Source organism: Gymnogyps californianus, chromosome 1, assembly GCF_018139145.2.
Source record: "Gymnogyps californianus isolate 813 chromosome 1, ASM1813914v2, whole genome shotgun sequence".
Taxonomy (NCBI): domain Eukaryota; kingdom Metazoa; phylum Chordata; class Aves; order Accipitriformes; family Cathartidae; genus Gymnogyps; species Gymnogyps californianus.
The window spans coordinates 83,086,746-83,102,139 of NC_059471.1; the positions used below are offsets into that span (position 1 = coordinate 83,086,746).

General features: G+C 38.2%; 2 protein-coding genes across 4 annotated transcripts in view; one reads left to right on the forward strand and one right to left on the reverse strand.

The window, feature by feature from the left end:
- Positions 1 to 2,866: 2,866 nt before the first annotated feature.
- TRAPPC2 (trafficking protein particle complex subunit 2) lies at positions 2,867 to 7,700 on the reverse strand. The gene is made up of 5 exons (XM_050891664.1): positions 7,658 to 7,700; positions 6,881 to 6,990; positions 4,643 to 4,787; positions 3,778 to 3,863; positions 2,867 to 3,085 (listed from the first exon to the last, which is right to left on the reverse strand). The coding sequence occupies exons 2-5, from the start codon at positions 6,971 to 6,973 to the stop codon at positions 2,987 to 2,989; spliced, it is 423 nt and encodes a 140-aa protein (XP_050747621.1). The 5' UTR covers positions 6,974 to 6,990; positions 7,658 to 7,700; the 3' UTR covers positions 2,867 to 2,986.
- Positions 7,701 to 7,882: 182 nt separating this feature from the next.
- OFD1 (OFD1 centriole and centriolar satellite protein) overlaps positions 7,883 to 15,394 on the forward strand; it is a 36,310-nt gene continuing 28,798 nt past the window's right edge. For 2 of the 3 annotated variants that reach the window (XM_050891455.1, XM_050891464.1), the window contains exons 1-7: positions 7,883 to 7,937; positions 8,097 to 8,198; positions 10,810 to 11,010; positions 11,882 to 11,950; positions 12,035 to 12,062; positions 12,867 to 12,974; positions 13,692 to 13,828. In XM_050891455.1, coding sequence (XP_050747412.1) covers positions 8,103 to 8,198; positions 10,810 to 11,010; positions 11,882 to 11,950; positions 12,035 to 12,062; positions 12,867 to 12,974; positions 13,692 to 13,828 — 639 coding nt within the window. In that variant the 5' untranslated portion in view covers positions 7,883 to 7,937; positions 8,097 to 8,102. Of the gene's footprint in view, positions 7,938 to 8,096; positions 8,199 to 8,520; positions 8,549 to 10,809; positions 11,011 to 11,881; positions 11,951 to 12,034; positions 12,063 to 12,866; positions 12,975 to 13,691; positions 13,829 to 15,394 lie in introns of those variants that run through there. The other variant, XM_050891472.1, reaches the window with a different exon arrangement.

Consider the following 15,394-nt stretch of genomic DNA (forward strand, 5'->3'; position numbering starts at 1 on the left):
TGGAGGTACGGTAGGCACTTGGGGCTTGTGTTTCAATTCACTGATTTGTTTCCAGTACTAATGTACCTCAAGTATTAGGGGTTCCTGTTAGCAATATTTAGTGTTCTGTAGAGTGACAGAGCATACTATGTAATATGTATGCAAAGTTCCAGATGTCCTTTAAAATGAGGAGCAAAAAACACTGTCATGGCAAATCAGTGGGATTGATGAAAGCTACGCATATTAGAACAGACAGCAGAATGGGAAGGGGCAGAAGAAACTAGCTAGGACAGCTAACAGCTCATGTTACAGCAAGGAATATAGATACTTAGCATAAGACTGCTGCCAGAACCAGCCTGCTTCCTGTAACAGTTGCTCTGTACCTCAAACAGGTCTTAAGTTATATGACAGGTTAGTTGTTAAACAGTAACACAACCTTGCAGAAAGTTGAGTCCAAGTTGTGTTTCCAGCCTAGATTTATTAAGGCTGGTTGATCTTCTTAGTTTGTGCTAACATTCTCATTTCCTTATGCTTGATTTTTGTACCATCTAGGGTAATTCCAGTCCCTTTAACTCATAAACTTTTTCATTGCCTTTATTGCATAATACAGGCAATCTGCTGCTTTCTCATACTGCAACAGATGTCATTTGAATTCCTAAGCCTCTGAGATGGGGCATGAACATAATACTTGCAAAGGAGGTCTCTTCTGCCTTGTCCGTTGAGGAACTGTTCATTATCTGATGCATGCCAGAACTGCATCTTTCAGACCTAGAGCAGATTTGTGACTATAGTTGATCAGAAGATAACTTTCACGTGTCACTTCCGGAGAGCAGTCTTTCAGCTTATTGTAAAACGTCACAAACCAAAGCATGAACAAGCGCTCCTCCATACCCAGGGAAATCACAGTTACCTAGCCAAGGTCCTTCAGAATTCTGTCAGGAGACAACATTCCTCACCACAAACTCTGTAATGATTAATGTAATGAGTTAGGACATAATTCTCCCTTTCCTGTGGCCAGTAACAGTCTGTTTTCATAAAGCCTACATGGACCTATGAGACTGCATTTCCCATTTACAATTTCTATATTCAGAAGAAAAGGGCAAAGACGTATGGGGGGCATAAGAACAGGCACCATTTGGCTAACTGCCTTCAGAGATCAGGCAAGAGAGAAAATGCTTTCATTTTACATAACTTCCTACTGTGTGCTGGCAGAAAATAATACAATTATCAAAAAAATCCCCACAGTTTCTAAAAGTTGTGGAAACTCTTAGCACTAATCCTTCATCTTTGCCAAAACTTTTCTTACTGCCATGTATATGATTATTTAACATAAGTAGTTCCTCAGTGAATCTTAACTGTTAGTATTTTTCCAACCATCGTGCTGCTGGGGAGGAGGCAGAAGACAGCGTAACAGCTCCAACTTAATGGCTCCTTATCATATGAATGAGAAGGCTTTACCTCAAGTGTGTTTCTGTTGCTTTCATGTATATGGCAAAAAAAAAAAGTTGATTTACATAAGATTACATGACATTATCAAATGCTGTACAATGCAGTTTTTATGAAATAATACTGCAAAGACAAGTATTCCCATCTTCACTTGCCACCCCACCAATAAAGGTAGCCTTACTGTGATCATCTGGTTTTCTCCTAAATCATTTCAAGTATACTCAACAGGCATCCATACTGCATCATTCCACTTTTTATTTAAGGTAAATATTGCAACCTTTATATCCTGTTCTTCTCATGGAATATTTTACAGTGACAGTTTAGCAGTAAGTGTAACTTACAAAGAAATAATGACTGACTATACATTTAAAGCACATACACAGGTGGTCCCTTTAATTATACAGACTATGCAAAATGTACGTCCTAGAACAGCATGCCACTTCCTTTGGAAATTACTTTTCAGACATTTAAAAAAAAAGTCCAAGAAGATAGCTTATACAGATTTGGTGCAAAAGGAAACAGACTACTTAAAAGATTCTGAAACCAACCAAAACATTAGGTACATATATGCCAAATGACCCATTTTAAAATTACTGTTTTGGAATGATGGTAAGTTTTGCAAAAGGGTCCGTAACCACATTTTACAATGGAATAGAAGCCACGCAGGCCAAATAATGCCTTTCTGAAACCTCAACAAATAGAGTTTCATGGTTCAAAGATCCTACTCTAAATATATTTTCAAAAAGAAAATTTCAGCACTTGCAAAGATAATGGAAAGAGGTGGGCTTAAACATGTAAATTTAGTTTGTTTTTTCCCATGTGTGAATTACAATTAAAGTCAGGGCAGACACAGCTGTTCTGGTCTACTTCAATTATTCATTTCATTGATGCAACACTGCAGCTAAACATCTGGTAAATTCGAAATTTTAAGCTTTAAAACTTCAAGGTTTTTTCTCAAAACTTCTTGAAATACTGAAGACAGAGCTTTGCTGATATATCCTCTTTTCTTTTTATTGAGCACTTTATAATACATACACTACAATATAAATACAGACCTGATTTAATACCACAAAGAGTAAGGTTAGTCTGGTTAGTCTGCAGAGTAAGTTCTCTAGCGAAGGACACTAAGTAGAAAAGTTTACAACAAAATTAACCACTTAGGCCCAACAGTCAAGAATTCCCTTTTGCTCATATTAAATCACATGACTGGAAATGTCTTTTGTGTTTAGATCTGATTTCCTCCCACCCTGTGTAAGAGGCTTACATTTTGCATATGCATTGACACCCACATGTCTCAGTTTGTACCTATTCAGCCCCTGATATTTTTAAACCTGGTTTTTACAGCACATAAAAGGAAACTTCTTAAGATACACGTTTTAACCAGAGAAGCTTGGCTGTTCTTATCTGTATTGGCCAAAAAAAAAAAAAAAAGCTTCTTCAGCATCCAATTTGTCAATCTTCAGAAGATGAATATCAAACATGCTGAGAACTAACCAGAAGAACTACAGTTCAAATAATCAGGAAAGTATGGAAAAAGCACTCACTCAGGAAATTTATTTATTCAGCTTAAAAGGTGTTTCTTCCCAAGGAACTGTACTTTCCTTTCAAAGGCACTGGATCGAATAGGAGAATTGAGTTCATAAAATGGATTCATTGCAAACTGAGGGAAGAAGAAAAACTCATCAATAAGCACAACGTCCATCACTGGAAAATGTTATTTCAGATGGCAACTATATTATTAGCTTTCAGCCTATTTAGTGCCACTTAAGAGCACAGAGCTCCTAAACAGTCACTTGCTTTCCAGGCCCTTGCATTCTCCCCATATATGTGCGCAGCCATCCCGTGGTACCAGCTCCTCAGAACAAATCCATCATGACTCTGGTGGAAATTTCCGTTTTGGAAATTAGCATCATTTGCGTTCCCGTAGGAGGCCGAGATGGCCATCTCCCCATTAGTGCCTGCGAGCGCCCCATCTAGCAGAAGTAGCGCCAGGCTGTGAGAACACAGGCTACTTGTTCTGAGAGCGAAGCGCTTCGACCAGGCTTCTGTAGAACAGTCCTTTGCTTTCATTATCACCATTAATGACACAATACTGCCCAAAATCACTGGACTAAAATGAAAATAAATTCTGAAGGACCACAGTTTATAATAATTTATAAAAATCTATTCTGTTAATGGAAAATACAGCCTTTATGTCACATGTTGTCACCTCTGGCTAATGTGGACAGCATGGGTGCTTCTCCACTTACACAGGCCCTCACGAGAAAACATGCTAATACAGGCGTGCCTGAGCATATACAGCAGAACACACTTAAAAGTACTGCAGTGAGACCATAAGAAGTGGGTTCTTACCTTTATATACAAGTCATATACATCATTAAAGAAGTTCTTAATTCCGTCTTCTTGCCTTACATCATGAAGCATTATAAATCTCATATGTAAAGCAACTAAGGAAAATTTAACTTTTACAAAGAAGAGAGACATTTAACATATCCTGACATAAGCATTTACACCTAATTCTGCACATACTTAAAATGTTTAGCTGTACATGAAATAGCAGTGGCTATAGGAGGAAGCATTAAAAGAAGTAACTGGAGCAGTGAAATTTAGAAAGCATTACCTTTATATTTTAAAATTCCCCTATCTGAAAATAAAAATAATCACCTCTATTCAAGGTTATTCTTTTTAAAACTAGACAATTCTGAATGTGGACAATGCTGAAGTTAAAATGACATTCAATGTTCCTTGCTATGTATAACAAATGTTTCACAACAAACACTTCTAGGACTATCCGTACACAAGATCAAGCCTTGACACCACATTTTCAAGATGGGTCTGATTGACACCAAGCATGTTTATCCCTGCTTCTCCTCTCTACCACTATCAAAGGAATGGGAACAGAGAATCATATAAGCTTGCTCAGACCCTCTCATATTATTCCTGTCTCACTCCTCCTTCCTCTACTCCATGTGAGCTCCACATTTCATTAGGCTATTCCAGCTCCTCCAAAAGGAAAAATCCATCTTTCCAATTGGTCCCAATTTTCAACAACTGCTGTGCCTTCCAACTTACTTCATCCTGAAGCTGGTGACTCCCTCTAGCAATAATAGTGGTGAATAGCCAGAGAAATCTGTTCCAAACTCATTTCATCTAACTTAACCCTTTCTGGCAACAGGCTTTTCCTATATAAATAAGGAAAGAGAAGAGGGAAGGATATGTCCAGCTGTGACAAAAGCAGAAACAAACCATTCGTTAAACTTGTCCACAGTCTTCAGATACATGTTGTTAGAAAGCCACATGTTCTCATCTACGAGGTCAAGAGCAGCATGGGCAATGAACTGGTTGAGATGGCGATGATCATCCTAATGTATTTCCAGAAGACAGAGGATTAGTAATTCAGTGAAAGGAGGGAAATATAAACAATGATTTGCTCAAGTGGCTAAGCAACTAGTGCTCAAGTTACGTAAAGTTATATATACCCTTCTTTTCTGCCACATGTGCCACCCTGTAATTAAATGAAATTACTACATATTGTCACGATACTTAGTTTCAAGGGAGAAAAAAGGTCATAATAAAAAGGTCATCACAAAAACAGTCTTGAGAGCAGCAAAACCAATAAAGCCTATATTTACAGCTCAGAAATGAATTCAAGCATGAATTCTTTTGTTTACCAGTGGGTAATCTCCCACTGAAAACTTATTCCACAACAGAGACCCTGATAAAAGTCTTTTTCTCTGCTTTCCAGTCACCTGTTTTTGTGAAATTTACAGCAATTTAGCATTTTTTGAACCATAACATCTCTCTCAAATTTGGCAGAAATTGAACAACAGGTTACAATGTGTAAAAGTTGGGGGACAGATGGGGAAACAGAGAGATACAGAGGACACATGCTGATAACATTCTCACCTAAAGATTCTGTTTTTTCAGGTTATTTGCCTAGAAACATGGGATTTTTTAATTGTTTTAGGGGTTTTCTTTTTCGTAAGAGCCTAGTGCAGAAAAACATCCTGCAACTGGTATTAAATATATGCTTGCACATGTAAATTACACCTCTTCCTATAATAAACACGAATGGCCTTCATAGCGTAATCACAGCATTTGGCCCTAACACTACAAGAGTCCTGTGGGGAAAGAGCCATTTACTTTGTATACAAACTAGAATACTGGAGGACATCTGCCAAGAAGAAACACGGAACTAAACCATACTGTAAGCTTCTATTAGACTGGAAACATAAGTAGACTTGCACTGTTTCTCATAATACGGGGATGCTATTAATACTACTCTCACACCTCTCAGTGTACTATGTTTTTTCCCCAAATCAAGTTTGGCTCAGGGCATCAACAGCTTTGCCAGTTCCATTAAACCACACTGAGGAAGCGACTAAGTAGTGAAGTTTAAGGGGCAAAAGCTTGTGCTGAGTTACCACGTACATTATGCAAACCACTTACTTCAGGCAGCTGTGCATCTGCACTGAATTCACTCCTAAATGGCATGTCTCAGAAACAGAAGTGATAGTTGCCAAAATATATCAACGTCTACAAGTTCCCCTTCAGTGCATATCAAGTTTAGATTCTCTCTTAGGAGAAAATTTAGTACTTCACCCTCAGTCAGACAAGAAGCTTACCCGACCCAAGTTATTTCCATAAGCAGAATGCAGAAAATGAATTTTTCCACTATCTGACACATCCTCACACTCACTAAGTCTAGTCCGACTAGCCTTATTTATGATCTTTTATGAGATACGAGTTCAAAATACAGATGACGCCATGCTGTTCAAATCAGTGACAGCATATACTTCCATTTTTGGACACACTCGCAGATCCACGCACTTTTATTCTGAAGTCTATTTTTTCTTTGATGTAATATCACAATGGATAGATTTGTTCTTTTCCCACTGGAAACACTACTTTTTGAGTAGGCTTACATTTCTCACATTTTCAAACTCGTATTTATCAATACAAGTTTTAAACCTTTCTTACTTAATACTTTGACTACTGAAGGTGATTAAAAAGTAAGATTTTTTTATAGCATAAAAAATAAAGGACTGAATAGAGCTTTCAAATTTATGTTCCTTACTTTACCTTATTACTGTATACAGATGCCCTAAAATAGAGAATGACAGTAAGTAGCATTAAATAATGAACAGCTATTATAAAAGCTCTACACACTAAGAGCAATGACCAAAGCATGACTAGCATATATATTCTTCACCATACAGCATCAAATATTTAAAGAAACCATGTTTTATGAAGAACTAGTATGATCTGGCAAAGAATTTTTAAGAGACTCAAGAACTCCAGAGTTCTACTCCCTATGACAAAGTTTCTGTAAAAAAACAGTAGGTACTAGTAACACTTTTAACAACATGCTGGTCATGCTTCTAATACACTGTAAAATTATAAAAGACAATGCACCATAATTACATCATAGGGGTATCACGAGGAAAAAACACACCTTGGACTCTACTTTTCCAGGAGGCAGAAATTCCATTTCAAATATGGGATTATCATGATGACCAACTATCACAAAGTAGAAACTTCCAGACATTCTTCAATGTAGTGCTCCTTACGAGAAAAGATAGACAGGCTTTACTGATGAGTCTATATACAAACTCTTAATCCACCCGAAAATGCTCCTAAAAATCAGCCAACATGCTTCCTATTCATATTTACCATAGGCTAAAGAGAGATAAACACTTTCTTAGGTATACACATTTATACTAAAAAAGGCAAAAAAAAAAAATCCTTAGACATTGAAACATCACCTGGAAGTGAATCTAGTTACTACTACCTAAAAACTCTTACTCTACAACTGACTGATGATTTATCCCCTGACAGCCCTCTCAGTGACTTGGCTGGCAACGATCCCGTGAAGTAACGTGGTGTACCAGCCTCTGAAGAATCTCCTCATCTCTCTCTCCCCGGGAGCCCTACAAACAGTCAGCAGAAGGGGGAAGGGTGGCACATGACGGGCACCGTCCTCCCTCACACACAGCGGGCGTGCGACAGTCCCACGGCCCGGCCCCATCCCCGGGGACTCCAGAGTCACCCGGGGGAAGCGAACCTCCCCGCCGCGCCCCAGCGCCCTGAGGCCCGCCCGGGCTCCCGGCGGCTCCCCTGTGCACCGCCGGGGCTGCCGTCTCCAGGGGAAGGGCCGGACGCTGCGGGGCCTGCCCGTGGAACAAGCCGGGGGGGGGGGGGGAGTCAACGCCCGCAGGGGCCCGCCGCCTACCCTGCGACGCGAGCTCTCCAACGGCTCCCAACGGCCGCCCGGAAGCGCTCCTCTCTGCCCGGCCCAACATCCGGCGCCGGCGTGACGTCTCAGCGTCCGCCGGGAGCCGCCGCCGGAGCCGGTGTCCTGCAGCGGCGCTCCCCGGTCCCGCTCCCAGAGCCTGGCGGCGCGGGCTGCCGGCTCCGGGTAACGCCCGCCGCTGCTCAGGCGGGAACCGGAGGGTCGAGGCGCAGCGCCCGGGCGCGGGCTCGGGCTCGGGCCGGGGCCTGCCGCCGTCCCGGTGGGTAGGGGGAAGCTGCCCCCAGCAAAGCCTGGGCCTGCGTGAGGGGGAGGCTGGGACAGCTTGGGCGCTCGCCGTCTCGCTGGCTGTGGATCGAGCTGGGAGTCAATAACGTCCTTTTTTTGTTTGTTTTTTTGTTTTTGTTTTCTGGTATTGTAGGGCAGGATGGCTTCGGTTGAAAGGGAGACGCTGTCCCAAGATGAACTCCGGAAAAGGCTCTATCAGACTTTTAAGAACCGAGGTGTACTGGACACACTTAAGGTGTGCTTTATTTTCAGCAGGTGCTACCTATGGTTCCCTGTGCTACTTAACATTGAAAGCAGTGGAAGTCATGCGGAGTAAATATGTTTCCCACTCTCCCCAAATGTATTATTTTTGCCACAGCCTAATTCGTATTAAGCTTTTTTTTGCCAGCTACAAGGTTCTTCCTATACAGAGGTGCTTTTCATTGTGGATTAGTCTAGAGTCTTTTTCAGGAAGGTTAAAGGCCTATATCAGGTCTTTGAAATTGTCCATGCTTGAGAAAAAAGTCAAGCAGGGAAGAGAGGAATAAATGAGAACACAGGATTGGAAAGGATCTCTTGGGTCACAGAGTCTGTTTATTACCTACTGTAAGTAAGCACGCTATATGAATTATTCTCCTAAAATATTCCAGTTCTGTTTTAAAACTATTTGAGCTGTCTTCTCACTGTCTGCTCATTCAGGAGAATGTCTTAGAATATGATTGTGTTCAAGAGTGAAACTTTTTTCTGATTTGTAACCTGGGTTTATCGATGGTTGCTCTGGCCTTTTTTCTTGTGCTGAAAGTATCCTTCAGTTTAAGTAGCTCTTACTTCTCTTGATGATTTATAGACAGCAGTCATACCTTTTCTTCAGCATTCTGTTCTACAATGCTAAGCAAGTCAAGGTGCAGTAGTCTCATTGCTGGTTACCCTAGTAGTACCTTGCATCACTTTGAAGTCTTTCCCCCTTTTTTTAAAAGGAAGTGGATCATGATTGTTGTGAACTTCCCAGGCAAAGTTTAAATTGGTTTTAATTCTTCCCTATTTTTGTGGGAAAGTCTGTGGAAGGCTGCATATTTCTCTTTTTGAGGCATGTTACATTTGTAGTGCTGGTCATTGTTTGATTGACACATCCATATCTTGCTTTTACCAAACAATAAATCCCTTGTGTTATAGCAGAAATTCGTATCAGGCCTTAAATGCTGAAATGTTGTATTTCATGCAGTTTCAGTTTTGCTAGTATTTAAACACCATCTGATTGCATTTTTTTATGATGTCTTGATCTTTCTATACTTCTATACACATCTTTATGTCACCAGCAAATTTTTTTAGCTCCTGCTTTTTATGTCAAATTCATTAAATTTAAAAAAAAAAAAATAATCAAGATCTATATTTTAAGAATACCATTGATAATCTTATGGCCAAGAATTCCCTGTTCAGGACAACTTGTTTCTCCCTCAGTGATTTCCATACCAAGCTTGCAATGCTTGAACCATTTCTTGTCTTTGACTTAACTAATAGTCTGTCAGGTGGTATGCTATTTAAGTCCGTTTTCCTGCTTTGTTTTCCTTGTCTAGAAGTTTATACATTGTATTAAAGATTTTGTAGCTTTTCTGAGCTCAAGAATTAACACAGTTGGGTTTCTTATGGATTTCTTATGGATTCTTATGGATTACATCTTCTAATGAGAATACTCTCAACTTTCTTCTGGTCTTATCTGACTGCCTCTGCTGGCAAGAGGCAGAGCGGATCTGGAGCTACAGGTATGCTGAATGGCCAACATATGAGAACCGATTTCTGCCTTTCTTTCCCATAGTAGGGATGGGGATTTAGCCCTGTGTTTTCCACCAGCACTTTGTCACGAGATGTGTAAGAGGTTGCTGGTCTCGGTTGTGTTTGAGACGTCATCTCTGTCAAAGTTGGTTGAAACTGGATAAGTTCAGAAATTAATAAGGAAGACAATTTTTTCAGCTGTCTTCATTTCTATTGTCAGCCTAATTTCTGTAGAAAGCCGTGCTAAAGTATCAGGCTAGTCTGATGATCTAGCTTTGTTAAGTTTTGGTAAGTATTTCGTCCCATTTTTGGTAACATGCTCCTTCTTTAATCAACTTTGTCACTGTTGCATACCTGCTGCTGAAAGCTTAAAACACTATTTCTGTCATGATCTTTTAGTACACTATAAACAATTTGTGTAATTATATAATGAAAATTATTATTTCTTCCTTTTACGAGAGGGAGACTTTCTGATTTTAGGTTACTTTTTTCTCTATTGTAACTCATAGAATGCAAATAAATAATAAAAAATGCAATTTAATTATTACTAGTGCCTGTAGGCTTTTTTGATTAGTAGTCTTTTGCTTCCCTACAAAATAATTGATATTAAAGACATAGAATTTCCTGTTTATTTTCCCATCTGCTTTTGTGATGGCATCGCCAGCTTCTTGATATGAGAGTCAGAAGAGGACTAGTGAGTTTTCCAAGTACACCTGAAATTGAGGCCACATCAGGCAGGCTTTATTTAAGCCAGAGAGAAGGAGATCAGGAATGCAGTGATCTAAAAATGAAGCTGGGGGTACTAGAGTGGAGTTTATGTGAGTTCTTGACTGAGAACAATACTTCTTTTCAGTCCTGCATTTGATACATCTTGAGGGAAAGTCAAAGATCAGTGTAGCCACCGTTAGAGTGTTTTGAAGAAGGGCACGGTGTCCCAAGCACTCCTCTGAATTTTGCCGAAGTTAGTCTGCCCATTTGTGTTATGTAGGTTGTAATATAACATGTACAAGTAAAATGAGACTCCCCATGAATTTTGAAAAGAAAAACTCTCATTGAATAACATATAAACTGAGAATATAATGTCTTTTCTGTATCAGACACAGCTCCGAAACCAGCTAATCCATGAACTAATGCACCCAATTTTAAGTGGAGAACTTCAGCCGCAGGCTGTTCCAAGTGATGACAGTTCACTTTTGATCACAGCTTCCAACAGTTTGGTGGCAGATCATCTACAGAGATGTGGCTATGAGTATTCACTTTCTGTTTTCTTTCCAGAAAGTGGATTAGAGAAAAAGAAGGTAAGTTCAGTAATTTACCTCTTCTAAGACTTCCAGGAGGTCTAGAAGACCTTGTTTTCTGGGGGTTGTCATATTCCAACAGAATTGAAAAAAAAAAATCCCCTTTTGTGATAGTGAAATACAAACACAAGTACAGCTTCTGATCATCTCCATAAAAGATTTCATTATTCAGGGCCATTTTCATGAATACTTTAAATTGGCAATAAGCTAATGATGCTGTTCTGGAAAGACATAGCACAAGCCTCGTAACCTTACACTTGGTTCACCCATAGCCGCAGTCCGGCATGACCATTTGTGAGGCTGTGTGGCAGAGCACTTGGGGAACTGATCCCGATTAAAGCTAGCCTCTTGTTCGGCCGTTCAATTCCATGAAAGTGTGGTTCATGGTCAGTTTAAGGTGTTCTGACTACAAGCTGTGGCTGAAAAGGGCAGTCCTTGCCCTTCTTTGTTTCTCCTTTATGAGTATGTGATAGGGTGAAGTTATTTCTAACTGAAAATTAATTTTTTGACCTGGTGAGTAGTTAGTTGTCATTTAGGTTAGTGAGCTCATCTGATTTGTATGATAAATCTAGAAAAGAGACAAGGAGGGTAGCAAGAGCATGTATCCAGGGTGGGAAGGAAACAAAACTGTCTCTTTTCACAGCTTCAGTTGATCGTGACACTCCATGCTGGCTGCTGTATGTCTGAGGTAGTGGAGATAAGTAAATGTAGTACTAGAACAGCAGGCCTCTGAAAATGGTTTTACAAGGCAATAAATAGATCTTTCTCGAATGGAAAACAATCTACAACCATAAAATAGTGTCTATTACATATTTGAAATTATTTTAAATTAATTAACCTTTTCTAACTTATCTTTTTTTTTTCCCCAAAGCTGTGGACTATGCAAGATCTTCTTCAATTAATGAGGATCAATCCAAAATCCAGTCTTTACAAATCATTGGTAAAGTTATTTTGATTTTGAAAATAAGCTTAAATTACAGTTGTGATAAAATAGACTGGCTAAAACATCTTTTATTTCTTACAGACTTCGGGAACTCGGAAGGAAAATAAAGGTACAGGGTGTTTATACATGATGCAACAACAATAATTGTGTCAGCTTCATTTTTATTGAGATGCGACCAATAGAAATTCAGATTTCTTGAGTGTGTGTTGGTGTGGAGTAATATGGATTCAGTCAGATTTTGAAACTTGCAGTGCACCAGGATGATGAATATTATATTTCAGGATTATCCGACTTGAATTTGTGGTGTGGATTAAGTGTTAACATTCACCTACAAAATAAATGACTTGAACATTAGAAATAGGAAAAAAATCTGTAATCAGGTATTAAATATAATGCTCTTTGGAAGCTTTTCATGCTAACTTTGGCAAACTCAGATTTTGGTTTGTCTTTGTGCAAGCTAATAGTCAGTTATAATGTACTTCAAAAATTAGTTAAAGACTTAATTGACTTTCCATTGGTTTATATAGGAAATAATTCTTATGTTTGCATGATGAAACCTAGCTATATGGTATAGCCTAAAGTAGCTTGATCTTCAGAAACCCCTGTTGCCTAATGACCTCATAATTAAAGTAGTAATAATCTGCTCTCTCAAATGACCTTGGAAGTCAGAGAGACAAAGAGACATGGATGAAAGGAAAAGTTGCAAAAGGACAGCTTTTGCAGAATGAGATAGACAGGATTATGCTTATAATAAAATCTTAATAGTTTACTAGTATTGATTTTTACTTAAATACTTGGTTCTTTCCATAAATCCAATAGGTTTTCCTGTACAGTGAAATGACTTTATTAATTACAGGCTCAAATTCAGTTTTGATATGAAATCAGAACTAACTAATATATTGGATCTTGATAGGTTTTCTTATGCAGATTTTAATCGGACTTACAGAGCATCATCTAAGTAAGGAAACTCATGACACAGAAACTCAGACAACCTCAGTGCCTTCTTACAGAGAATCTCTTGGTAAGTGCAACCTCTGCAAGCAAGTCTCCCCAAGTATTTTCATACTGGTAAATGGTATGGATTTATAAATTGTATGAATAGTATTCATTCATTACTCAAATGCAGCCTAAAGTAATAATAAATAAAGGTCATACCTGTCACTAGTACATTGATTTTCTAACCTTTCTTAAAATAAGGAAAAAGTCCTGTTACAATTTTTTTTTTTTTTTTAATCACTCAGGTGTTTTCTTAGGCATTTAGCTAAGAGCTGTAACATCTTAGATGGACTGTAAGTGTTATGTGCTGAAATATGTTCTGGAAAACAAAATTGTAAATGCTTGCCTTGCTTCTCTTTCTATGATAGTGTTTCAGTGAAAGGCATAGATTGGGAGTTCTTGAATTATAATATGCATGCTATTAGTAATACAAAAAACCTAAAAGTTGCATGCAAAAGCAAATTCTTGTCCATCCATGATAAAGAGGATGAATGACTATGTAATACCACAAACAGTGCCTGAACAGTTAAGTGCCTCCTCCTAGGTATATGTTGTGTGGCATAAAGCAGATAAATGGCATTTCTGTGCTGCCTCTGCTTTTGTACCACACAGGTCTTTCTACGACAGTGCTACTTAGGTAAACTAAGCAACTTCCTAGAGAGAGACAGGTTCCTGCAGTCTTTGGTAGGGTAACTGTGGTGACTGTTTTTAAATTACAATGAATATGTTGCTCTTTTTATAGCTGAGAAGCTTCAGCTGATTGATGAACAGTTTGCAGACTCTTATCCCCAGCATCAGAAATACGAATCTTTAAAAGTAAAACTTCATGAATATAGAAAAGAAATAGAGAAGCAACTTCAAGCAGAAATGTGTCAAAAGGTATGACTCTGGTCATTGAATTTGAGGGAGATGTTTGTGAATTTTGACTTTGCATGTTACAAACTTTTAATACTTAAGGTAAATTGAAAGGAAAGGTCTAATAGTGAGTTACAGCAAACACAAAGGGCTAAGTTAATCCAATATCAATTGTTAATTTGATGATATAGCGCGTGTATATTTTCCATTCCCCTTTTTTGTTAAATGTGCACAGAATGTTAAGCTTTTTATTTTGATGTTAATTTGTAGCACAACTTTTTCTTATTATGATTGTCTTAATTTGGTAAATTTTATTTGCTCTTTGATTATTTTGTTTTATGGAGAAATGCTTACTCTGCTTAGTCATACTATTCATTTTCCTTCCCCGTTAAGATTTTGAAGCTTGAATTTCAATATAATGCATAGCAAATGAGAGGCATGAATTGCTGCAGTGTAGCTTGACAGATAGTTGAGTGGTGAGAATTTGCATACTATTTCAAAACATTACACAGAAACACTAAAATGATAACAGACAATATTATGAATTATTTCTGGTTTGTTTTTTTTTTTTTTTCTTCCTATAATTGAAGACAGCTCTTTTAGAGAACTTTCCTTCATTTTGGGAATAAAATTAGATTTTTTTTTTTTTTTGATCACATCATTCGTCGATAATCCTTATGTCTGAAAAATGGAGCAGAGAGAATATACTGCAGTTCATTTAAATATGAGTGTTTTTCCCCATAAATTTCTGTCAAGATCAACAATTTATTTGGATAGAAAAATGATAATCTGATAATCAGTTAGAATTCTTAGACACACTTTTAAAGGCACTCATCTGCTTATAAACTGTTTGAGGAAATCAGTTTAGTCATATTTATTCATCTAGACAAGTAGAAAGACAGAGAGTTAAAACTGCCAATGTATTTTACCTTCATTTTTCATTTAGTCTTTATTCCCCAACAGGCACTGTCTTTTTAGTACGTAAATCATGTTAATTTGTGTCTTGTTAAGTTTGTCTCAGTTTAAGCAAAGCAGTTGCAACAAAGGAGATTGGAATCTTAACCAGTTATAAATCACTTCTAAATTCAATTAACTTTATACAGATTCCTTAGCAATGTGTGGTGAATTACGTAAGACATTTCTAATGCAATTTTTGTATGTACAAGTGATGCTGTACTGTCTCACCATTTCTTTAATTTTTCACAAAATTTATGCCCACAGACCTGAATTCCTTGATCAGGCATTCCTACTGTGCTTTTTCCCCTCCCTTGAACCTCGTTTTATCCAGTCTCACAATTTTTCTGTCATTCTCTTTTTATTCTTTTACTCATTTTTTTCTCACATTTTTTGTCTTGTATGCTTGCTTTCTGTTTTCTTCCAGATTTTTGTTATAATTCTTTATAACTCCATTTGTTCTTGCATATATTGCACTTCACACATTGTATGGAGGCATGTTCCCTATGATTCTTCTGTGCAGTTGCAAGATGCATACTTTCCTGTTTGTGTGCGTTTACTTTTTTTCAGTTGTGCTAAGAAGTCTGTGAATCAGGACTTCTGTTTCGTGACCCTCTTTATATGGAGTTACATGTT